This window comes from Peromyscus maniculatus, chromosome 17 (genome assembly GCF_049852395.1).
Source record: "Peromyscus maniculatus bairdii isolate BWxNUB_F1_BW_parent chromosome 17, HU_Pman_BW_mat_3.1, whole genome shotgun sequence".
NCBI lineage: Eukaryota > Metazoa > Chordata > Mammalia > Rodentia > Cricetidae > Peromyscus > Peromyscus maniculatus.
In genome coordinates this window covers 32,961,446-32,987,518 of record NC_134868.1, presented here as the reverse complement: position 1 = coordinate 32,987,518, position 26,073 = coordinate 32,961,446, and the positions used below count along the sequence as shown (strand labels likewise).

Sequence of the window (26,073 nt, the reverse complement as noted above, 5' to 3'; positions counted from 1 at the left end):
TCTAGGATAGTCATGGATGATCAGGGTTGTGAGAGGATAAAAAGAAAACCTGGTAGGATATTTTCAGCAAAACAATAATGCAAATTAAATGTTTCTACTTAGTACTTATAGAACATTCAATAGGTACATTACTACACATACAAGGCAATGCATATGTTCCACATAATTGAAACATTACACTGTAGCCTGATGAAGCCTTTGGGGTAGCAGTATGAAAGACAGGAATTAAAATGGTCCGTTTGGGGGTTCTTTAGGTCCATCTGATTTGGGGGTCATGCAAAAATACCTTGATGCTATTCATCTTTTAATCTTTACATTGAAAATTTACATAAATTTGTAGCATATGGAAATTGTCCTTAAATTAATCGAATTATATTAACATACCTGGCAGAAATTGATGTCTTTCAGTTGTAATACTGGGTGTGGCTTTGGGCTAGTTATCAGCTGGATGTTATCTTGGGCTCCTACAGGCCACCTGAAGCTTATTTCTACTCTGGCTTTCCCCATCATGGTGCTTATCTCATCCATTCAGCAGGGAGAATCCCTACTGCTAGAAAGCACACACTGAAACTGAGTTTTATGTGTCATGATAGGTATAGCACCCCTCACTTTTCTGTATTCCATTTTTAGGAAGCACCCACACCTACTTCACAGGGAGGTATTGAACAAAAGCATGAGCACTGGGCTGGAATTCAGAGGAGATTAAACATAAAATTCTTCTCCAAGGTGTCTCCAATGGTATTGATGCTTTATTGACATCTAAAAGTCCAAAATGTCATTATATACATCTATTCTTGTATGAAAGAGACTCATAGGGTGTACATAGGAGTTCCTACAGCTCAGTTGCTTTTAATCTGTGTGCTTGTGAAACTAAAAAGACAATTTTATACTCCAGACATATCCACTATTAAGTGGTAGGATAGTCACAATGTAAAAGCTATCAACACTTTTGTTTAAAAAGAAGATCAGTCAGGCATGGTGGCACCTATCTGTAGTGCAGACAGTGAGAGGCAGGAGCATAAGCATTTCTGCAAGCTGGAGACTAGCCTGGTCTAGAGAGTGAGTTCCAGGCCAGTACAGCTACATATCAAAACTCTTTCTCTAAAGAATAAAGGAGGGGGGAAAGAAAACAGGAGGCTCTAAAATCTCACCAGACAATTAAGAGTTCTTGTTTGGGTTTCAAGACCATCTCCGTCACTCCTCTTTTACATAGTTTTGAAATTCAGCTCTGCTTTGGGTTTTCATGAATGTCATCACTGAGAACCAGAAACTGGAAACTTCCTTGGTTCTTAATCCTTGCCATGTCAGAAGAAACCCTGTCTTACTTTGGAGTCACGGGAAGACCCCAAAAGGGCTTCATTTGACCCAGTTAGTTGATCCTTATATTAGATTCTATGGCTAAGATGGTATGTATGGTTAGTCAACCTTAGACAAGGAACTAGCTCTAGGATTAAGCTTAGGATCACTCTTACTGGAACTAAATGAACTTTAAAAGTTTACCCTATGCCCAGTAAAATGTTTGATTGTGTAATGAATGTTGTGGCTCTGTGTTATGAAGGAGAGATTTTTCAGATCTAGATTCAAGCAACCAAGATATTATTTAGATGCAATTAGTATTCTACTTTCTGCTGAATCCCCTCCATTCCAACTCCTTCATTCATAAGAATTAGTACTCTCATTCATCTCACAATCTGCAAAATATAGATGTAATCCCACCAACTTCCTGTCTGAAAGAGTAAGACAAATCAGCATCCCTATTAGAGAAGTAGTCAATGCAGGGAATTAATTTGATAAGGATAAATATCCTACTCAACCAGACAGTCAACTTTAGATATTCAAAACAAGACAGCTGCAACGTGAGCTCAGAGTTAAGACTGTCGCATCCCTCTACACAACAACACAAGATGTGTGGAGAACCAGTAAGGGGAGAAATGCTGAGAATCCCAGCCAGAGCAGAAACTGTCCCCTCAGCTTCACTTAGTAGCAGTTCCATTCCCCTAAGAAACTCATCAACTGGTTAGTGCTCACATTTATTACGAAGCTGATCTATGATCTGTGAGTTCAAGGCCAGCCTAGTCTACATAGAAAGTTCTAGATCAGTTTGAGCTACACTGACCCTGTGTCCAAAGAACTAAAAGATAAAGGAAAAGAAAAGAAAACTGGTTGTTTCCCTTACAAAAATCTGTGTGAACAGGTTGGAAAGCAAATGGTTACATAGTTCATACAAATATGAGTATCTTTGAGGTTAAACTCTCCTGGAAAATCCCCCTTGGAAATTGCCTGGCCATCAACATCTTTGAAGTTACGGATGGGGCATGCAGGAGCTTAGATTTCTTGAAGGAAAGAGTACTCATTGTTTCTCTTATCTACACCTTTCAGCCTGGTTAGCTAATTTTTGATGTTTTGAGTCCACCAGAAATTTCACCTCCTTAGAGACGCTTTCCCTGGACCATCCATCCTCTGAGTCTGTTCTTTCCTTTTTTTTTTCAGTATGTAAAACTTTTTGAACTACATTGCAGTTCACACTTACGGTATTGTTAATCTCCTTGTTTTCTAAAACTTTCTCTGACCACGCATTAAGCTCCATGATGAAGGAATGACTTCCTCTTTATCATCACATCCCTTAGTACTCAACACAGTGTCTAGTATGTAGTAACCATGAATGAATATTGGATGCACCAATGGGAAGAACACCTAATTCAAGTGGGTAAGACCTTGCTATTATTAATAGAGTTTCTACAAGGATTAATTTTTTCTATAATCACATGGGGTGAAAGAAACTGGTTTTTTTTATATGAAGCCTACAAACAAGTAAACATGAATTGACTATATTATTTGATAACTTCAATATCATAAGCTCTAAATACTAAAGATTTTTCCTAGGCCACTTAGACTTTTCTCATTTTAAGTTATCTTCTATAATAGAACTGCTTTCACCTGAAAAAATCAATGTTATCAAAAGGATAAAATAAAAATGTTTAATTCCCTTTCAAACCTGTGTTAAATTCAAAACAAATCAATAAAACATTTTTCAAGGCCAAAAGAGACCCATGTTACATTTAGAAGGCAAGTCATTGCATAGAAATATAACCTACACTTTACTTAATTTTAAAAAACAAATGAAAGTTTTATTCTGTGGTTATAATGAAGTCTTCTTTACAGCCCAAGACAAAAACAATGTAATGGAACAATAAAGGACATTTTGTTGTTGTTTTGTTTGCTTTATTTTGTATAGTCTTCATATACCAGTAAAAATAAACTCTTTAATAAATAAATATATATAATAAATATTTATAAATTGAAAAACATATAAATAGGTCCATTCTTCTAAAAGAAATGTTCCATCCTGGTGTGGCATGTTTTGTAGCTCAAAGTCATCTAGAATTTTGATTTTTGTTTTTTTTTTATGTATAATGTTATAACCTGTAGATTTCTACAAGGTCCTCAGAATTTATGAGGCGGTAATTATGTCATCTTGATACACTTCTTCAACATGAAGTATCTATTCTTAAGGTAAATGTCCAAAGTAAACATTATCCATAGAGGTGATGCATCAGCAGCAAGATTCACATTATCCACAGATTAACTGATTTCAGCTTCAGTCAGCTGGTAAGACTGGGCCAATGAGTCTGAGGAAATATAATCCATTTATGAGGAATGATCTTGCTTTGCTTCAAGTTAATTCCTTATTCTCAATATTCTTCACAAATACAGTCTCTCAGTGAAAAACAGACTTTGTAATATTGTGAACATCTTCTTCAGTGTTATTTAACAGAAACTGACTTAAAAATAATGGCTCCAGGTTCATCAAGTGTACATCAGTAAGTCTTTGTATAATTCTGGAACTCTTTCTGGATCCACTGGTCTCGGTAAGAAATGAGTAAATTTTTGATGTCTTTTGGATCTGGCACCATCTCTTGGAGTTCCATCTTTGTTAAGTGCTACGAAATACCTGCGGCCAGTGTCTCCATGCTTATATATGTTGGATGAATAGGTATTATACCAGTTCTCTTCAAATTGCTCCCTGAAGATGCATTCCGAAGTCAATTTCTCCTTTTTAAAAAAAATAGAAAAGAAAGCCTTTTAGAAATGCCTTCAAAATAAGTTCTCTATAAAAGTCTCAACTCTATAGTATGTCTTTGCTTATAGCTATATCCTTGTCAAGTTAAATTACAATGTTTTATTTTGATTTTGTTCATACATCATGTGCAATTCGTTCCTCTACTTCACTTTATCCAGTAGTTCAAGGAACTTTATACCAAATATTCCAACTTTTGATTTTATTTTCAAACATGCAATAAATATTTTGAGCTTTCCTGTGTTCTGTATTATCTCCTTCCTGCCCCCATCACTAAGTGGGTCTGTAATTTATCTTGTCTCATCATGAGCTAGATACCAAAGGCAGGAACATTAAATCTCTGCTACCAAATTGGAAAACTCAAAACCTTGCTACAATTTAAATTCCTAACTCGAGTTCATGACTTCAAATCAGATATCATCTTATAAATGTATTATTCAATGATTAAATTTCCCATGGTTAGCTTCTGAGTATGCTACTATTAATATCAAGGAAAATGAAGTAGAACTTTAATGGTTTATTTTATTTTCAAAATCTCTCTCTCTCTCTCTCTCTCTCTCTCTCTCTCTCTCTCTCTCTCTCTCTCTTTCTCTCTCTGTGTGTGTGTGTGTGTGTGTGTATGTGTGTGTGTGTGTTCATATATACATATATTTTAAAGATGAGACCTCAATTGTTTATTTATTTCAACACATACCATGAACACTGTGCATGTACTTTCTCAAAGTTCTATCAATTGTTTTTTAATTCTATCTTCAGATCACCATACATTACAATCTTTCTTTCTTTGTTTGTTTTTCCAGAGCTGACACCTAATTTTCTATTTCTGGTAGAAATGATCAAAATATAGAGGAATTGGAAAGACTCAGGACAATGGACAGGAAGACCAGGTGAGATTATGGCAATAATGGTTGAAAACTTAAAAAGTAACATTGAAAGACTATACTCTGACTTCAACACACTTAAATATAGGATATTAGTTTCTAATTTTTATACAAGTATGTAGACATACATAATTAATGTCAGTCACATATAATAATGCTTACCAGTCATTATAGATAGACACTTTAATTAAAATCATAATTTTAATAATAATCAAAAATGATAATACATACTGATCCATAGAGTTCTCCTTTGTCATTCATTCCAAGGTAAAGACCACTGTCCACGCCTCTGATGCTGACCAGTCCCACTGCCACACTGATGAATTCCAGGATACCTGAATTTTTAAACAAATTAAAGATTTGGATTGATTAATGAACATATGGCTACAGGAAGGACAGTGATAAAGATCAACACTTTTAAGCATTCATTCCACAAATAAATGGAAGCTACTGACATCATGGATGAATAGAGTGACAGAGTTACTTCTGGTCTTCCACGGTTCTACCAGTTAATTATAACTGTTTTCCATGAATTATTTTTATCTCATTTACAAGAATCAGACCAATCTCTTATAGTTCATATGGGTATAACATTATTTCAAAGCTTCTAAAAAGCTTCTTCTGGGTTGGAAAGATGGTTCCTCAACTAAGAGTACTTGTGGCTTGTGTTGATTTTTTTTCTTATCAAGTTGACACAAGCTAGAGTCGCCTCACAGGAGGGATCTCAATGGAGAAAAAGCGTCTAATCAGGTTGGCCTGTGGGCAAAGCCATGATAATTTTCTTGGCTGATGACTGATATGGAAGGGCCCAGCCCAATATGGATAGTTCATTCCCTGGGCAGGTGGTCCTGGATGCCATCAGAAATCAAACTTAGTAAGCTATAAGAAGCAAGCCAGTAAACAACATTCCTTCCTCCAGGCTCCTGACCTGACTTCCTTCACTAGTGACCTGGGAATTGCAAATGAAATGCATCTTTTCTTTCCCCAAGTTCCTTTTGGTTCCTGTTTTATAATAACCATGGAAAACCTAAGACATTGTTCTTGCAGAGGACCCAGGTTTGGTTCCCAGAACCCAAATGGCAGAGAACAACCAGCTACAGCTGGTTTCCAGATTTCCAGAGGATCTGATGCCCTCTCTGGCTTCTGTAGGCACTGCAGTACACATGTGGTACACAGGCATATATGTGGACAAAACACACATGCACATAGAATAAAATTTTTAAAAATAAAGAGCTAATAATTAATTTTTACCTCAACTTCAAAAACTCTCTGATAATAAGGGAGGAAGATACTTTTATTCCCGTGTTAGATAGAAAGAAACTGAGGCTCAAAAATATTGACTGGAATGCCTTTGTAACACGACCATGGGATATGACCTTTGTAACTGATAAAAACGGTGCTTGAACTTACATTTTCTGAACCGTAACCTAATGATTCTAAGACAACATGTGAGGGTACAATAGTTTCTAGACTTTGTAGATTACAAAAAATGTGCTATATCCTATTCCATGATATATAAAAATAAAATGTTCAGTTCAGAGAAATAATAAGGCTTCATAATTCATTTTATATGATAGCCAGATACCAAGAGTTTAGCATATAAATGGATTTTTCTATGCATAATTTTCTGGAATTATTTTGATGTATGAAGAGATAAACTAATTTTAAAAGTTCTGAACTTAATACATTAACAAACTACAGTTTAAAAAGACAGTGTATCTCTGTGTGATACCCTTTTTTTGCTGTACACATAAACCTTTGGACCAATGTCACCTTTTTCTGGTCCTTTCCTTAGACTGCTGAACAAGTGTCACCATATGTACTGTGCTTGGACCTCCCTTCCTTAATAGCTTTTTGTCTTCACCCTATCCTAAGCTTTACAAATAGCATAAATGTGTACCATTTAGCCCGACTCTTGCTCTTAAATCATTTCTTGATTTATTGTACAAGTTCCTGTTTGGACACATGATACTCCCAAAGCCAAGAGAAAGTACAGAATCTGACTGTTTGCTGATATGGAAAGCTCTATTCTACACAGAGATTATTAATTTGCTCTTTGGCCAAAAAAAATGCACAGCATAGATTCTTAGTAAGACGGATGAGCTCTTTGGAACTATTAGGACTTTCATACTAGTAGAACTCTAGACTATCAGGGGTCTTACAGCACAATGCACTACTACATACCCTGTAAATTGTTTGAAAGAGCCAGTCTCCCTGATTGAGAGGCTGAAGCAGGGAAGACAGGATGCAGCAGGAAGGTCTAGACTCCACAGGACACCAGCACAATGCAGCTGTGGACTGAGGGGTAGTGGAGGAAAATCACACTCCCTGCCAAGCTCCTTAGTGAAAGTTCCATGTTAGGAACAAAAATATAAACCTGAACCATAATTGGCATAAATGTATATAAATGGAATCTCACCCAGGATATAATTATAAATGTATAATTACTTTAAATTATATTGAATATTCACTCAAATTAAAAACTATGTGTGGCTGTTGTGTACCCAATGTTTCTACCCCAGGACACACTCCACCTACACATTAAATCTTATCTTAAGATAATGCTGTCCAAAATATGTAATTACATAAGTAAAAATGATTACACGTCTTTAGAATAATTATATCCAATAGTTTTAGCTTTATTAAACAACATGTAAAACCTTATACATAACCAGGCATAAATGATTTTGCAAAGGCTCATGGAACTGATGGGGAAAAGATTACGTGTGTTTTTGTGCCACTCCTAAAGATTTTAGCCACACTTTTAAATTCTGATCCTTTTTCTCACCAAAGAAATAGTATACCACATAGTAATTTGTAATCGTTTGATTCTTAAATGAGATGTGACAAGTCTTTCTTATTTATAATATGAGGTGGCAACTAAGCTAATTCTCTTCCAAAGAATAGATGTGAAGCACTTTCCTTAAGAGGTAATCACAGATTTTAGGTAGATTTTCTAATGCCCAGTGTCCCATAAAAAGACTTGGAGGTCCTTTGTCTTTCTGGTATCATTTTCAAAGCCAGCCTTTTCTCAAATCATAATAAACAGGTGAGTCAACCCACAATGCAACCACATCAGACAAATCTATGGAGAACAGAGGAGAATAAAGGAAAAGGCTTTAAATGAATATGTTTGATCTCAGGCTACACTTTTTTCTAAAGGAATGATTCTATGTTTACGTGTTAGGTAAAGTCTTCCTTCTATACTACTGTACAGAAAAACTCTGCTAGAGAGATCCAGGTAGCTCGGATGGGATATTATTTTAGCCTCACTGAGAACTCTCTGTTTATGTTCAGTAGATATAGTTTTAAATTTTTAAAAATGTGAGTTTTTATTTGTTGTGTTCAAATTATCATAAAACTATTTTAGTGGTATTTAACATCTTAAGTAGCCATCATTGAGGTTTTTTTTTTTTTCAAAATTCTTATTTTAACATCACAGAAGTGAGTTTTTTTTAATGGATATAATTTAATGCTTAGTTATTAAGGCACTAGCAGAAGAGCATGGAGAAGCACACCACATTGCATACATTAAATATGACCTTGTCCCCTATCCTCTGGTAGTCAGTTGTGATATCTAGGTCACTCAGAGCACTTTAAGTTATCATAAAGAGGCTGTTCCTTTAGGCTCACATACGAATATGGGTTGTCTTCCCTTTACATAATAGTGATTATTTTATTCCTCTATATAATCTACCACCAAAGTGTGACTTAAGCCAACACAGAATCAAAGTCATATTTTTCCTAAACAATCATACAACATATAAGCTTTATGGTATCCTAATAAGAATATGCCACACCCATTCCTAAAGGATCAGATTTCAATGCAGCTCAAGGAAGGTTACCAAGTCTGGGAGTATTCATTATTCTATTCCAACAGAATCTGTCTTCTAAGGAGACAGAACACAGCCGAAGAAAAGGTAACAATTACATTACAAGTGGCTTATAGGAAGAATTTCCTTACTCCATTGGTATGGGGGGGGGAAAGTCGGATATTGCTTACACTGAACTCTCAGCTGCTTTGCCCGAAAGAGTTAGCACATTTGAGGAGATTCTTATGTAAGGAGTGGGCTACAGTCATTCCACAGTCAGTCAGTGGGCCACCTGGGCAGCAAATTCTTCGCTGTCAGCCTCCTCCATTTAAAAAACACTTTCCAAAAGTGACCCCAGGTTGGCCACTAGGTCATGACACTCTTGACTCACAGTCAGTGGGAATTTGGAAGAGATCAGTGGAAGCTGCAAGCACGTGGGTTTTTAAAAGTCAAGTTTTCTAAGCCCTTAAGTGCTGCCAAATGACCACCACATGCGTATTCTCCCATCTAAGGTTACAAATGCTCCTGAAGCGGAGATTTACACTCTCCAAAGTTTTAATGAGCACTGCAAGTGCGAAAAGAAATGGGAGTGTAAGGCTACGATGCGGATGAGACAAGAAAGAGGACACCGAGATGATATACTCTAGAAATTCCATAGTGGGGGGGGGGGGAGTTGTGTAGGGCTTCCTCATGCTGGCGACAAATAAATAATATTATGTATGTATTTTTTAATATAATAACATCCTCCAATGACATCACAGGTTAGATAAGGAAAGTCCCTTGAGCAAGTTAGCAGGTTAACTGATGAGGAAAAAAAAAAGTAGCCACGGGGGAAGTATCCCGGGATATCAGAACCAAAAGGCACCTTTAGCAAACCATGGGATTTAACCTATCTTCTCTGTTGTGCGGGCAAGGAAGCAGGACTCACACTGAGGAGGGCGCTTGCTAGCTACCTGGCTGGCCCCGGAGTAATGAACAGTAGAAACTTTACTGATCTAATCTAGAATCGGCTTCATCCTATTAACCCCTTCTGCTCCCAGGTACTGCTGGCTGTATGTCGAAACGATTCTCTGTGTTCCCAGCCGTATCTTCTTTCTCTTTCCCATTTCCTCTTACCTAAGGTCAATACCAAGATCTCTGCTTTCGAGTTTCGCAATTTCTAAAGGGAATCTTGGCCAGGTGGGCATGCTCCGTCGGTCCTTCTCCCTCCTCCCTCTCTCCATCTCCCTCCACCCCCCACCCCCTAGCCAGGAGCTCAGAAAACTGCAGTCAGGCAGTCCTCCAAGTAGAACTGTGAAGAGTCACATCCTGTTTAAGAACCATCCCTTCAGAGTGAGAAACTGGAGGATTAGCCGCATAACTGCGGGGCATGCTTTAAGATACGGGATACTTCCCGTTATTAATTTCCAAAAAGTGGACACGGAATTACAAGTGTGTAAGGAAGAAAACACGATATAGGTACCTCTTAAAATAATAAAACTGCCTGAGCAGCAAGGACTGCAGGGTAAGGCTGGGGGCGGGTGGGGTGGGGTAAAAACATGGTTCCTAGTCCAAGACTTGGGGCTCCAGGCAGTAGAGAAAACAGAGCAGCATCTTGGCCCCGGGTGAGGAACCCACCCACGCCTTCTCCTCCCACGCCCTGTATGAGGAGCTTGCGCTCCTCCAAGGCAGGACAATTGCTCCCATGCCCAGAGCCCGGCACCTCGCACCCAATGGGTCTAGGGTCTCAGGCAAGCCCTTGCTCATTCCGCCAGCGTGGAGGGAGAGAGGTGAGAAGAAGAGGAAGGGAGCTGAGGGTACAAGGGCAGGGCGGGATGCTTGTACCTACCGAAGAGGCTGTGATCCTGCCGGGTGCCCTGCACGCTGCCGTCGGGCAGGATCTGCAGGTGGAAGCCGGTGCGGCAGTAAAGCTGCCGCCGGCGCAGGATACCGTGCAGGTGCGCCAGCTCCACCGAACCCGGCCCGCCGCCTCGGGCACCCCGCTCCAACGCGCCCCGCCGCTCGCCTAGGAGTGGCGGCCGCTCCCCTGCAGGAGGCAGCAAAAAGTGCGACCCCACCTGCTGGCCCAAGCCCTCCAGGCCGCCCAAGAAGGCTCCGACTTCGGTTAAGGGAGCCATGGAGGGGTCCGGACTGAAAGGTTGAAATTCCGGAAAACAAAAAAGTGTGGCAAGGGTGGCGAGGCTAATGCAGAAAAATTATAGCAAAATAGGCACAAAAAAGTTAAGGCTGGGTTACTCCTGTGAGATCTCTGCAGGGGCAGTGCGCTGCACTGTCTTGGAAGCGATCTTCTCTCCTTGGGTAGGTGAGAGCTGGCTGCTGGCTTTGCAGAAACATCTAGGGCTGAGGCTGCTGATTTGAGGCTGGGGCTGGGGGCTGGGGCTCCAGCTCAGCAAACTGATCAGATCAGAGTCCTGTGTACATACACTCCCGGTATATATGCGGGTCCTCTTGACATATGCTAATCAAGTCCTTTCATGCGCGCCTGGGAGGTTGGTTTTGTTTGAAATCTTAAACCAGCCTCCTCTCAACACGTTTTTTGCTCTTCGGAAGTGACTAAACCGAGCACTTGGAAAACTCCTTTCTTGCGCTTGGCCAGAGTCAGTCAGCCAGCAAATTCGGGGAGGCTCAGCCGTACACCCCTGGTACTCTGGGTTGTCTCTGGGACAACCAGGGTGTTGTCTGGCTGCTTCTGGACAACCCACCTTTGATGTGAGTTCATTTGCAGAGATAGGGAGCTGGGGGGAAGGAGCCCAGCTTGCAGGATGCAGAAGGGGGAGGGGGTACAGAACCGGAGATGGGTGGGAGGAGGGAAAAGAGAGTACAAGAGAATTGGACTCCTTGGGAGCTGCTGGGAACCTGCAGTGGACAGGTGCAAAGAAAAGCAAAGAGGGAGAAGGGGAAGGGAAGGGGCGTTACCCGAGGCTTAGGCCTGCCCAGACACACATGAAAGGAAAATCAAAGCTTTGACAGTTTAACTCACTAATTTTAAAACACTAATAAAATGTACAAGCATTACTCTTTTCTTTTATCATTTAGATGGGGGATTTTCTTTACATAATCAAGCTTAGGTTGGGAACACCCTGCCCCCCCCCACCTTCTCAAGTTCTCTTTAATGTTTATCTTAACTCAGCAAATGATATAACCAGGATTGCCTTCTATCTATATGGAACTCATAAGTGGTGTGTGGAGGTCCTGGGCTTCTCATTAGAATAATAAAACAGCGCAGTATAATCGGGGATCGAGGGATTGCGAGTACATTCAAATAGGCTGGTTCACATTCCTATGGTTTGCCGTGAATACAAAACAAATGTCAGGAATAGTGTCAGACGCCTCTGGACCCTTATCCAGTCTAAGAGCACTTCCTTTTCCTTAGTGACAATTTCCTAGAAGCTAGCTTTTCTTTCTTTTTTTTAATTTCACACTTCAAGTATACAACTAAACAGAAATAATATTGGTTCTTGATGAGTGTCTGAGATTTCAAGAATTATTGGTCAAATTTAAGAATACCTAAACATATTTGCAAAACAAAAATTGACCTGAAGGAGTTAGACATATATCAACATATATCTTAAATGTTAAAACTGTATGACTAAGCTAGCCTCGAGAGCCAGCTACTGAAATCTTCAAGTGGCAGAAAAATGCAGAATTGCTGGTCAGATTTATTCTTTCCCTATGCAGAGACTTGTAAAGCATAGCTAGTATTAGAATTTCAGTCTTGTTTTGTGCTTTATTCAGCAAAAGCCTAACTTTGGGAGCTCAGATGGATTTGACTGGGTTTATTTTATTTTCGCTAAATGTCTCCCCCTCCTCCTCCTCTTCTCCTTCTCTCCCTCCTCCTTCCCTTCATCCTCCCTCTCCTTTGGATAATTAATTGGCAGGTGCTCTAAAGGAGGTAAAGTGACACTTTTTTGTCACTCCAGGCCTAACTACTGACCCTTGTGGAACCAGGTTATAAAAGAGTCCTTAAAGCAAGTGATTTACTGTTGATAGACACAAAATAAAACAAAAGCCCAGGCTATAAACAGCAAGCAGATCAATTACTTTAGAAACATATATTGATAAGTGTCTTTTAAGGTTGCACCAGGTAAATGTCATGTTATTTTACCTTTCCAATAACAGCAGCCTGTTTTGTGGTGGGACCCCCAAATCCACCATAATCAAGATTTCAAAGCACATCTGTGTAAACATTATCACATCAGTGTAAAGCATCAGCCAATGGGCTTTTACTTTGAACCAAATCTTCTTAATTGCAGTGTTAAATCAAAGAAAGTTAGATCAAAGTTGTGTGAATCTCATAGCAGGATAATGCAGGTAGCCAGAACATACATTGATCACATTTAAAGAGGGGATGCTTAAAGGTTTTAGACTGAGATAAAGTGCCTTTTAATGAGGTTTGTTTCAAGAACTAAGTTCTATGCAACATATAACACTGTTAATATTCCACAATGAATATATTATTGCCACTTGCTTCTAGAAGTATTTGTTTAGTATGTATTTCCTCACATGAAAACTTTCAGTCATGGTGTTCAATTTGTAGCTATTAGAATTCTTAAATTTCTTGTATTACATACACACACACACACACACACACACACACACACACACACACACACAAACTTTTCAAACATAGTCACCAAAGCCCAAATAATGTAATAACAGACCTTCTTTGTCTTTGTATGACTTAGCATTTTTGTGTATTTTCTATCACAACAATAACCCAAAAGAGAGCTAAGTATAACCAGGTTATTAAGGGAGAAAGTCCTATATTCTGTTGGGTTTTAGTTCAGAGTCTAACATCATTTATTTGGAGAATAAAGACAGCCCCACTCCGTAGTTCCATGTATCCAAGGTTGCTATGAGACATCAATGTGAAAATACACATTGGAACGAGGTTTTAAAACTATAAAGTGTCCTCTGTGTATAAAGTCCTGCACAACTTCAGTTACTGAGCAGGATTTTTTATTTTTTTACTTTATAATTCAGCAAATGCAATTTGTCTGAAATGCAAAATACACTTTTTTTAAACCCACAACCAAAGCTTTAATGTGCAAGTTTGAAATGGTACTTAATGCTATTTTATAAAAGACCAGAATAGAAACAAAAAGATAAGGATTTCTTTTGTTTGCTCTAGTCATGTGACGGGAAAAGATAACGTTAAAGGGTTTTTTTGCACATGCTGTGATGATATCATGGGAAGTTAAATAATTTTGAAGAGTGTTTTACAAGAGTACATTATTCAAAGTTTAAGTATACACTGCAATCTAATCAACCTTACCTATGCTTCCTAGAGACCCCACTTGCCTTGCTGTTAGACAAATACATGGTATGATTTTTACTTACACAAAATGTAGTTTCAGTTTTCCAGACCATATAGTCCTATACACCTTTTCAGTCAGCATAGTCTCATATAAACATTTGTTTTTATACATTCAATGACTCTACATGTGTTTCACTTGAGAAAAAAATAGCTCACTTAAAAGTCATGATTTACACCTTAAATAAAACCAAAATCCCCATTGCAACATTATACATTACATACATACTATAAAACATTGGTAGCAACATAAATTTCTGTATATAATAAACTGATTAAATAAATTATAATAAACATAATGAGACATTATATAGATAGTTTAAAATGAGAAAGATATATGAAGTACTATCCTTTATCTTTAGAATATGATATAAATTAAAAAGTGTACAATCAAAGATTAGATACAGAGTGATATCTTTTCTATAAGAAGGAAAGTAAAAAGAATTTTACTCGTATATGCTTATTAAAAATAAATGAATAAATGCATTAGAAACTAATAAAAGTGGTTCCTGGATTAAAAAACTAAATGGAATGAAAGAGTGGTGGCACTTCTCTGAGAACTTTTTACAGAACTTCGACTCTTAAAAAAAGTGTTTTTCTTTTAAGTAAAATAAACAAAGGTGATTGGGGGTAGAATACAATCAGGAACAACAGAACCTAGCTGTATAGGTTAAAGCAAATAAGATGACAAGCACACACAAAAAAAGACAGTGCTTTCAGAAAATAAGCTTTTAAGCAAAAGCAGGCCTTTGGTTATAGAACCCTGTTCTAAACACCTAAACAAATAAATATTGAACTTCGGTGAGAAAGATTCTTTTCCCAGCAGTGCAAGTTGGAGAACAGCACAACTGAAAAAAAAAGATAGATACCCTGGGGATGAGAAAGGAGTTTACATAAGGAAGGAAGACTAGAATTTACTCAGTAGTGTTGAATTACAAGTGGTTACCAATATTAGTTCTCTCTCTCTCTCTCTCTCTCTCTCTCTCTCTCTCTCTCTCTCTCTCTCTCTCTCTCTCTCCCTCCCTCCCTCCCTCCCTTTCTCTGTCTCTCTCTCCCTCCCTTTCTCCTTCTCTTTCCTCTCTTCCTTTTCTTCCCCTCTCTCCCTCTCTCCTCCCTGTCCACCACCTATAATGTGTGTGTGTGTGTGTGTGTGTGTGTGTGTGTGTGTGTGTGTGTGTACTCTATCCACTAAAAAGAGCCTAGATGCAAATATATGCCCAAGCAACGAGCATACCTAACATCTAGACCTTAGTCTCTTTAATTCATTCACATCCTGAAATGACTGGCAAACTTGAAGAAATTATCATTGGTTCTAGGACGGGGGTATCTTTTTATGTACCAGCTAACAAGGAAACAGAGAAAACTATGAGAAAGTATGCAAGGGACATTGAGTTTAATCTTTGACAATTTGAACACCAAAATAAATGATAGAATAAGATGTTTCTGGAACAAAATAAGAATATTCGCAGGCAACTGTTTAAGGGAACAATCAAATGATAAAAGGGAATCTTTGTATTGTGGAAAAATACCAACAAATAGCAAAAACAAACTATGGGATTAGAAAAAGATCTTTTTTTTTTTTAAATAAGAACACTGCTGGTCCAGACACAATCATTAGTACATGGTAAAGCTAGATAGTAAGTTTTGATTAAAACCAGCAACTGAAGTAGGAGGGAAATGAAGTGTATCTATCACACAGAGAGCAGTAACTATAGCCCACAAATCTAGTGACTTCTGTTCTACCTGAGTAATAAACACAGCAATGTGACAGGTAAACTCCATTTTCCTCTTATCCCTGTATTAGTTAGTTACCTGAGAGAAAAGCTTAAGTGAGAAAAGCTTTTTTTGGCTCCCAGTTTCAGAGGGTTCAGTCCATGGTTGCTTGACCTTATGGATGGAACATCATTGACCTCATGTGTTTGGGTGGAACATCATCAGTCTCATGTGTTTGAGTAGAACATCATTGGCCTCATGTGTTTGGGTGGAACATCATTGGCCTCATGTGTTTGGATGGAACATCATTGGTCTCATGTGTTTGGGTGAAACATCATTGGCCTCATGTGTTTGGGTGGAACATCATCAGTCTCATGTGTTTGGGTAGAACATCATAACCATGTAAGCGTGTGAGGGAAGCAGTTCACCTCATGGCAAATAGGATGCAAAGTGAGAAGAGATAAAGAAGGACTCCAGGGCAAAATCTAGCCCTGAGGGCATTTCCCTACCTTCTACCTTTTACTACATTCCAATAAGACTGTCATGTTATGATCTCAGCAAGAGATCAATCCACTGATTACCTCAGAGCTGTCATGATGCAGCCCTCTCTGGAAATACTTGGTGAACATGGGGTGGTGTATTTTACTAATCACCATAATATAGAGATTTACTAATCACCATAATCTCTCAATCTTGTCAAGTTGACAATGAGTAGTAACATCATGAACCCTAGGAAGAATACAATGCTACTGTTGTATTATTCCAGTCAAAACTTTATAACCTGATTTTATCATGATATCAAATAAACTCCAACTGAGGGGCAGTGCAGGAAACAACTGGCCTGTGCTTCTTCCAAAATGTCAAAGGTTCGATGTCCAGATTAAAGAAAACTAAAGTGACCTGGAAATTAAATGTAATGTATAATTATAGCCTAGAGGTTGAACTAGAAAAATAAAACCATACAAATTGTATTTACACAACTCATGAATTTGAATATGGGGGTTCCATTTTTCCATTTCTTTAACCATAAAAAAGGAACAAAATAACAGAAACACATAATATAATGTTAACTTTGTATTTCCCTGTCCCCTTGGAATTTGTTATTCTTTTGTGTTGTTGTTTTTTTTCCCTTTCCTTGTCTTGCTCAACATAAGCAGGATAATGCCACTGGCTGTTATAAGATCTTGGGAAAATTTTATTATCTCCACAGAACTCAGACTTTTTCCTTTCATAAAACTCAGGGTAAACTTGCATCTCTTCAGCTTGTGTGAGTACTGTAGGAATCACAGGGGTCACTGTGTGTGAAAATATAAGGCATGGTTTCTAGTAACCATTTTGGTTACCAATTCTCCCTGACTGTTAGGCCACATAACATTTCATGTTCTGATTTAGGTTCCAAGAAGACAATGACATAGAGCATGAGGTCTATAGCATCATGAAAACCAGCAATGATATTTGGAACCCAGAAGGAAAGAAATTGTCTACTTTCTGCTGGGGGAAAAAAAAGCTTAATCAACAGCTGGGTTTTTCTTTTGGGGGACAGACTCTGCTATGTTGCCTAGGCTGGTAGTGAACTCTCAAGCCCAAGTGGTCCTTTCATTTATGCCTCCAAAGCAGCTAAGATGCTAATCAATACTCTTTTGAGATGAGTCTGAGACCTTCAGCAGCAGCCTGTGTAGCAACATCTTGATGAACACATGTCCATTAATGCCTCACATAACCCTTCATTATCATTTGAAAACTCATAAAAAAATTTACCTTGAACATACTTAATACTGATTTCATGGGAGGAACTGGCCAGATCACCTCAACTGAAGAGCTTCATTTGACAATGAATAAGGTGGCTTAATTATTATTATTATTATCAATCAATACTATGAAGCTAGTGATAAATAGACATAATTTAAATTAATTCTAACAGTATCTCCTAATTGTCCTGAGGCAGGTCAGAAAAGAAAAAACAATTACATTACTAATATTAAAAACACAGATCATGAGAGTTTGGTTACTTGAAACTGACCACATTTAAAAGTTGTCTGGTATCAGTGTCACACTAAAGAGAAACACAGTCTTACTAAAATGAAAGTCATACAGGAAGAAGTCTGTATCTGTTTTGTTCATTAACAGTTAATTCTACTTGACAATCAAGCTACAAATACCTAAGGAAGTAATAAAAGTTAATTTTTTAAAAAAACAATCGAAGTATATGAAAAACTGGTTCAAAATGGCAATATTGTTTATACACAATACTTGATGGCTCCAGACTCTGCCATTGAACAGTGGATTAAGGAACATAATTATAGCTACTTTTCAGCCCTTTTAAGTATCTCATTATGAGTGTATCCAGAGATGCTACTAAGTTGATTGTTTTTTATTTTTCCATTTCAAGTAAAAAAAAAAAACTGTTCTTTAATAGTCTTCATTCTCTGGAAGAATAATACCACATGAACATTACAGGAATGTTTTTACTATGATGATGTAGACATTAAATTACTACATTCAAATAAATTAAATTTCCAAGAGAATGAAACTGTCAGTAAAATTTCATTTTAAGTGGTACTCTTTCAAATAATGAATCATTCCATAAAACATAGGGAAAAAATTAATAACTAATAAATTTGTTGTCTCTTTAGAATTAAATAAAAAATAAAACTGCCATTTCAGAGATGGAGGTACATGCTTAATCTGTAATAATATCAATAATAAGGAAGAATGATGTTCTCTTTGAAATTCAAAAAATGAACTAGTGACCTATTACTTATTAAGCCACCTCGAGATTTTATAACTTGCAAGCAAAGTGATAAGCTGACTAACACCTTATTTATGCACTCCTCTCCCTCAATTAGAAGTCTGAGTTAATTAGTCCAGTTTAGAAAAAACTGGAGCCTAGTCTGTGGTTAAAAATCTGCCCAGGAGTTTAGCCAAACTAGAGCTGGGGGAATAGGGAAGAATCCATCCCTCCAGGGGAACAACCAAATAGGAGGAATGAAAAGAAGACTTGGAAATTTCTTAAACTTGGCCCAGGTTAGGAAGACACACAGCTTCCTACAATGACCAGTCTAGAGTGAGAAGCACTAGCACATGGCAGCTGAGTGATGCATCTGGCAGAGAGACATGGCTCGTATCTGTCTGGAAAGCAGGGTTAGAGGAGATAAGGCAAAGCCAGTTACAGCACTGATGTTATGAGCACAGAGCACGACAGTATGGTTTTTGAGATTGTCTGATCTACAGATAGTCTGGTTTGAATTCCATCCTAACAAGAAACACTGATTCGTCATTATACAGTCCTGCGAAAATGTACGTTCCGTGAAGGCGGAGAAAGGGAAGGTTAAAGAGGGAGAGGTGGGAGGACAGGCTAGGGTAAAGGGTATGAGGAGGGATAACTAACATTAAAAAACTTTGAAAATACCATATGGAAACTTACTACTGTAGAAACTTCCAGAAACATATACATACAAAGGGAGTTTAAACAGACTTATCCTACAATGGGGCAAGGCCTCTTCCAGAGACCATAGGCCATCAAATAAAAAGCCCAGTGCCAGATATGAGATACTCTTTTTTAAATAGTTTGTTATAATTGTGGTCCCATAATGCCCCCAAAATATTACAAGCTATTACCATTGTTCTTGAGTATCTTCCAGAACTTGATGGTAAGACATTATCACTAACGATACCAACACTCTTGAGTCACAGAACACGGAGGAGTAAAGATTGTACAGACCTGGAAGTTTCATCCCTGTTGGCCGGCTTCCATACTGACAGGTGCTATGCACACTGCTGGGGTTTAGAAAAGTAGTCAACAGCATTCTATAGCTATGAATTCTGTGACCTGTTATAACAATAGGCCTGACAAAATAGACTCACTGATACATTAGTGGCATGAATATCACAGGAGCAACCAGCCGCCTTTCACGATTATTGGATTTAAAGCCTCTCCACAAGATAGAACTCAACCCTATGACCACTAACTGGAACCACAACCCATGACTGGCTAAGGCACAGGACCTATGGCAGAATCTAATGCCATATTCTGCAAAATGGACATAGTGGTAAACTGCCCAATATGTTCTTACCTTTGTACCCATAGATTAATGCATCCCTCAAGCCTCATTGGGAGATTTTGTTTGCCTGTTTTTTGTGGTAGATGGTGATTAATACAGAGCCCTACAACCAGTCAAACTAGAGAGTATAAGAAACTATGGGCTGGGCGGTGGTGGCGCATGCCTTTAATTCCAGCACTTGGGAGGCAGACGCAGGCAGATCTCTGTGAGTTTGAGGCCAGCTTGGGCTACAGAGTGAAGTCCAGGAAAGGTGCCAAAGCTACACAGGGAAACCCTGTCTCAAAAAACAAAAAAATAAAATAAAAGAAAAATAAATAAATAAAAGAAAAAAGAAAAAGAAAAGAAAGAAACTGTGGAAGATTGAACTTAAAATGTGATATCTATATTATATAGATATCATATATATGTGTGTATATATGTATATATGTGTATGTATATATATATATATATCATACCTTCTGGTTCCCATGGCCCAGGGAATGATCTCAGAAGAGGAAGCAGAAAAATTGTAAGAGCCAAAGGAAATAGACATCTGCAGCAAAATAGTATATTTTCCAAATATGACAGCTCCTCTGCACACACGAACTCTTGGAAGCTATGACTGCATGCACATGACCTGCTCAAAATGTCATGCCCATCCAAATATCCCAGTTAATGGCGGGGGAGGGGATCATTAAGTCCTGCAGCTAGCTAAGGTGTTACCGTCAGTTGACAACTACTGGGAGAGTGAGTTTTCCTCAGGGATGTGGTCTTTGAGGCTGCCCATGTTCCGGGACATAGCCCTACACCCATGCACATACAGAGAGCACCAAATGGACTCAGTGGCTTTTAGAAAAACAGAGCACATGAAGTTGAGAAAGGAATGATGTGTGGGCGGGGGGGGGGGGAATTGAAGAAGTTTGTATGGCAGGGTGGATATAAAACACATTATATGCATGTATGAAATTTTCAAGCAATAAAAGTTGAAAAAAGTTAAAAGCCCATAACAGTCTTACATAGCGCTCAACTCTCTCGGCTACTGTAACAACTGGCCTGGTAAAATATACTATGAACTCTGGCATATTTTGCAAGTAATAAATCATTTTGCTTAATTGATATACACATTGGAACTTTTTTAGAAACCTCAAGTAGTTAATTTCTTGAATTTACTTTACTATTGCTTACAATTAATAATGATTCTAAATTATAGAATCCAGAGATATAAAAATGTAACTTGACTCCAAGCAAGTACATTTGGGGGAAAATACCCTTGATCTTGGAAAAATAACCACACCTAGACTTACATCCACTTGCTGTTACTGTGGGAAAGTGGTTGCTGGCCTTTTCTGGGTCAGCCACTAGAGGACGGTGTGGTCACATGCCAAGACCTTGATAAGGCCAAGAGGGGACCTTTCAAGGCCAGAATGAATGCTGCCAGGTTTCATTTCCCAGCTTCTAGCCCTACCCTTGGCAAATTCTGCATGCAATTCTGACTTCCAAATGTGGAGAGAAGAGAAAAATAGAAAAATTAGAATGCGTAGGTGATTGGCAAGACAAAAAAGTCACAGAAAATTGTTAAATGTCAGTCGTCTTGATGGGGAAGAAAATGCAGGTCAGCAGATACTACACAGCTGTCAGGACACTGAGAAAGTGTTGACGCTGAGAATATTTGACTCGAGCTATTCCTGCGAACAAGCTATAAGGTTCTAGCTGGCAGTGAAACCTGGAAATGAGTTCAAGGACGAGAGCTAAGTCAAGTAAATGAAATGGCAAGGAGCTAGTGGCTGGATTTGGAATCCACTGTGTCAAATATAATGACTAAAGATTTCTTGAATAACTGTAACACCCATAGGCTGTGTTTATCAGGATCTTCAACAAAATAACAGAATCACAGCAGCAATCCATTCTGTGGGTTTTTATAAAATGAGACACAAAAAAATTTTGACAGCAGCCTTTTATGTCTTCAGCAAACTCAGATCCAGTATTGTTTCCTCAAAGCTGTCAATTATAAGCTGTAAGTATTTCTAAGGAGCCGTTACAATTGAAATTTGTTTTGCAGCTCAGTCTTATTTTCAACCGGGAGATTGTTGACTTGGTTTTCTGAACTAGAATAATAATTCAACAACACTTTCACTGCCCTGAAGAAAGAGCATGCTAGGCACATTAGGTTTGCATGGGTTCTCAGTAATTTTATAAAATTACTTTAAAAAACACATAAGGTTTTTGTTTGCTTGCTGGCTTGTTGAAACAGAGTCTTGCAATGTAGCCCTGGCTGGCCTGGGACTTACTGTGTAAACCAGGCTGGCCTCATATCCACAATGATACCCTTGCCCGGTCCTCCCACACAGATACCTTTTAAAACTTCTTTCACGTCTCCTCTCTTGAGGTTCTGAGGATTGAGCCTAGGACCTTGCAACTGCTCGAATCATAAGTTCTTACTAATTAATAGACAATGCTATCCTGTTAAAACATAAAATGAAATCTAACCCTCCTAAAGCTTATAGGTTACCTGTTGAACACACACAAATGAAAAAGAATCCTATTCTGTATTGGTGGGAATAGCAGGACAGGAAGTTAGGGTGCTTTGCTGAAAATAGGCAGAGGGTGCATGAAGCCATCACTGGAGAAGGGGAAGCTTTTATGTAAACACAAGAGTCCTGAGGAGAGGGCGAGAGAAAAGAGGGGCAGCAGACAAAAGCCAGATGACAGAGTTTCTCTTGGAAAGTAGGAATCTATTCAGTTGTCTCCTCTCAATCCTTGTCTAGATAGTCTCTATGCCAGCCAACCTAATGTTCTGATATCCTACCCAAATTTCACAGTAATATTTAATCAGAGAATATAGTTAAGTAACTTGACTTTCTAGGCCAATTCTCACAAACCTGTGTCTTCAAATTACTTAAATTCTCCTTCCTGGAGAGTCAGAGCTCTAAGAGAGATGAAGAAGGTTCTAACCATGGGACTCAAATATTGACACTTCATCAAAACAAGTCCACATATAAATGTTTTATATGTATAAGAGCATGAAGTTTCCGAAGCTCTCCTAAACATACATAATATGTCTGCAGGTCTATCTACAGCTTCCCGTTTGTTACTGTATGAAAGGTATCTGTGTAAAAAAAATATTATTTTAACACAACCCACTTATATATAAACGTTTAAATCATGAGTTTTAAATAAATACTGGCTTTCAAAACTCAGCTAATTTTCAGGTGATTTTTTTCAAGCAATGCCTCTAGGCATTAGCCACCTAAATTTCAGTAACTACCTTATGGCCTCTATGTAAGTTATTAAGTAACTAGAATGTTCATACTGGCTGATGAAAGTGTAAAATGGCACCAGCACTTTGGAAAATGCTTTTGTTTCTTAAGTGGCTAAACACATATTTATGCAATTATTCAGCAGTTCTACATGCAGGAATTAATCCAAGAAAAATAAAAAGATATGCCCATACAAATGATTGTGGGAGCTAAAATTAAATATAGTAACTATGCCCATCAACAGGAGAATAGATCATGATACCATATTATAAACAAGTAGAATGCTATTCTGCAAAAAGAATTATTGGCATAAACGAAAAGATAAATCTAAATAACATGCTGAGTTAAAGCAGCCAGACAATCGGATTGTTTGAAAATGATAACATCAATTTATATAAAAGTCCCCAAAAGGTAAATACCACAGTCTGCAAAGACAATTAACTTTACAATAGATATCAGATCAGATCAGTGTTGACTTCTGGATATGAAGGATAGTGAATTAATTGGGAGGGGCATAAGGAAACTTCCCAAGGTAAGAAAAATATTTTCATCTTGAAATGTCTTTGCCAAAACTATTTGAACAGTGCATTTGACATCCAAGCATTCCAGACTTTCAATAAATGTCAACTGCATTTCAATGAAAAAATAAGGATGAATTAAACATTCTTTACAAAAGAAAAAGGTGCTTCTCCCAAAGGTATGGTTCATATCTATGCAGTAGTCTCTTCTAGTTTAATGTCATATCAGCCTGCATAGTCATCAGAAAAAGATTCGAGGAAAATTTAATTTCAATGAACAGACTTGAGATAAGACCAAGGGAGCATTTGTGCCACCTTTTGAGATTTATTGAGCAAGTTTCTATCTACTAAAGACTGGATAAACTGTCCTATTAAACAATTTTCAACTCTTCATTCTTCATTTGGGTGTATTTCCAGTTTGAAAGATCACCTTAGTTTTGGAAAATATCTTGAATTTTGTGGGTTGATTTTTAATTGTACTCTTCCACGATAAGAGATCCACAATAATGACAAACTCTTCTGAAGCTCACCAGTAAGTCAGTGTAACATCTGTATTTAGATGTAGCCATGAGTACAATGATTAATTGTGGGTCTCACAGAGCATAAGTCTCTATGAAATACGTTTTGATCAAAGTATATACCCTGAAACAAATACTACATACATCAAGATTCTAGTCAAATGTGGTTTTTTTTATATTGCACTCGAGATAGGAACAGGCCTCCTTATTCTGGAATAACTTGTTCAAGGAGACCTGTACACCTGAGCAATGAGTCAGTCATCTAGTGGTTTTCTAGAAGGTCTTATCACCAAGTAAAAAGTCTACTTCATTTTCCTTCGTGTGGTCATTTGGCATTTGCAGGGTCCTGAGCACACGATTTGAGATGACCTTGAAAAGTTGGAAATCATTTTTTGAAGTGTATGGGTTTTGATATGCTTCAGTTGCCAAAGAAATTAGAAACACTTGCACTTTCAAACTTTGTGTTTAGATCAATCTCAAGTTTCTGAGGCACATTAATTTATTTTAACAGAAAAAAAACACATTACATAAATTACTCAAATACTACTTTATTTTATGTGTGAATACCTTCATGTAGATAATATACAAATTTTTAAGTGGAATAAATTTAAGCATTGGTTAAATGCATTACGTCACTGATATATGAATTTGAAATGTATTTTTGATCAAATCTAACAGTTAGTGTTTACATACACCAAGCCCCCATGTCCTGCTATCATAAATAAAAATGTTGCTTTTAGCCGACCCAGCCATAGTAGTCTCTACCTGGTGTGAGTAGTATTTGTGCCCATGTAGTATCTGCAGGCCTGAAGTGTTCCAAATTCTGAGAGAAAAAAAAAATGGTAATATGTAGATTGACTGAAATTAATGAACAATCTTGTGAAAGTGAGAAGAACTGGGATCCTCCTTTTCATTAAAGATGAATAAATTCCTTTGGCTACTTACAGCTAAGTACAAATCCTCAATCCTGGCCTTCCTGGATTAGACTAATGTCTTATCTACCCCATCTCGTTCTTATGTCAGTTGTTGAATTTTCCAAAAGGTTTCTAACCAGTTGTATACCACGGATGGTATCAAATGCTGAATTATACAAATTTATCATTAGGTGGATTAAATTACAAGTTAATATAATTTACATTCATTAGCTAAATATGAATACAAAGGTAATAAGTACCTAAACTCACCCCTTCCTGATTATTCTGCTGTCACTTATTGTACCTTTCTTTTGTAAACAGAAAGTAGAAAATCTGAATGATGATACAGTACTCTGCATTTCTTTCCAATGCTACAATCAAGTATACCATACTGGTAGCTTAAGAGCATCATGGTAGGAATATTTTATATCTGATCTGTCCTGCAAATGCTACAAACTATAATCCCCCATCCTTTCTCTTCCCAAACTAGTCATTAAACCTTTAACAACCCACCTGGCCGAAGGGTCTTCTAAAGGAGGTTGATCTCTCCTTTTTTCAACAACTTGTTATACGACTCCCCAACTTTCTAACACACTGGCTTAAGCTAAGGCTTTCCCTTTATAATTTGAACTAAGATTTACAGAGATTGAATGTTCTTGAACTTTCTAGGATCTTTTCACTGACTTCCACATGATTTCATCTAAAAATACATCTTTTAATTGAGTGAGTGGGATTATAATTGCATTCCTTGCAAATCAATATGTCTTAATGTGTCTCTCCGTTTCTGATGGGCTGAATATAAGAAATTTCTAAGTGCTAGGCACAATATTTAGGTTTAGGCACAATATTTAGGTTTAAGTCTTAGATAAACCATAGTAAACACAGTCAACCGATGTTTACAACAGCCTTTTAGTTTCCTCATCAGTATAATTAATGATTATGTCTGCTACTGTTTTTTAAGGCTTTTCCAAGTACCCAAGCCCCTAGACTGGACATTGTAAAGGACACTATATAGACAGGATTTATAC

At 37.8% G+C, this 26,073-nt stretch overlaps 1 protein-coding gene across 1 annotated transcript; it reads right to left on the bottom strand.

Moving 5' to 3' along the window:
- Positions 1 to 3,295: 3,295 nt before the first annotated feature.
- Fgf20 (fibroblast growth factor 20) lies at positions 3,296 to 10,889 on the bottom strand. Its single transcript, XM_006973969.3, has 3 exons — positions 10,600 to 10,889; positions 5,191 to 5,294; positions 3,296 to 4,053 (listed from the first exon to the last, which is right to left on the bottom strand). The coding sequence occupies exons 1-3, from the start codon at positions 10,886 to 10,888 to the stop codon at positions 3,808 to 3,810; spliced, it is 639 nt and encodes a 212-aa protein (XP_006974031.1). The 5' UTR covers position 10,889; the 3' UTR covers positions 3,296 to 3,807.
- Between the last annotated feature and the right edge of the window lie 15,184 nt (positions 10,890 to 26,073).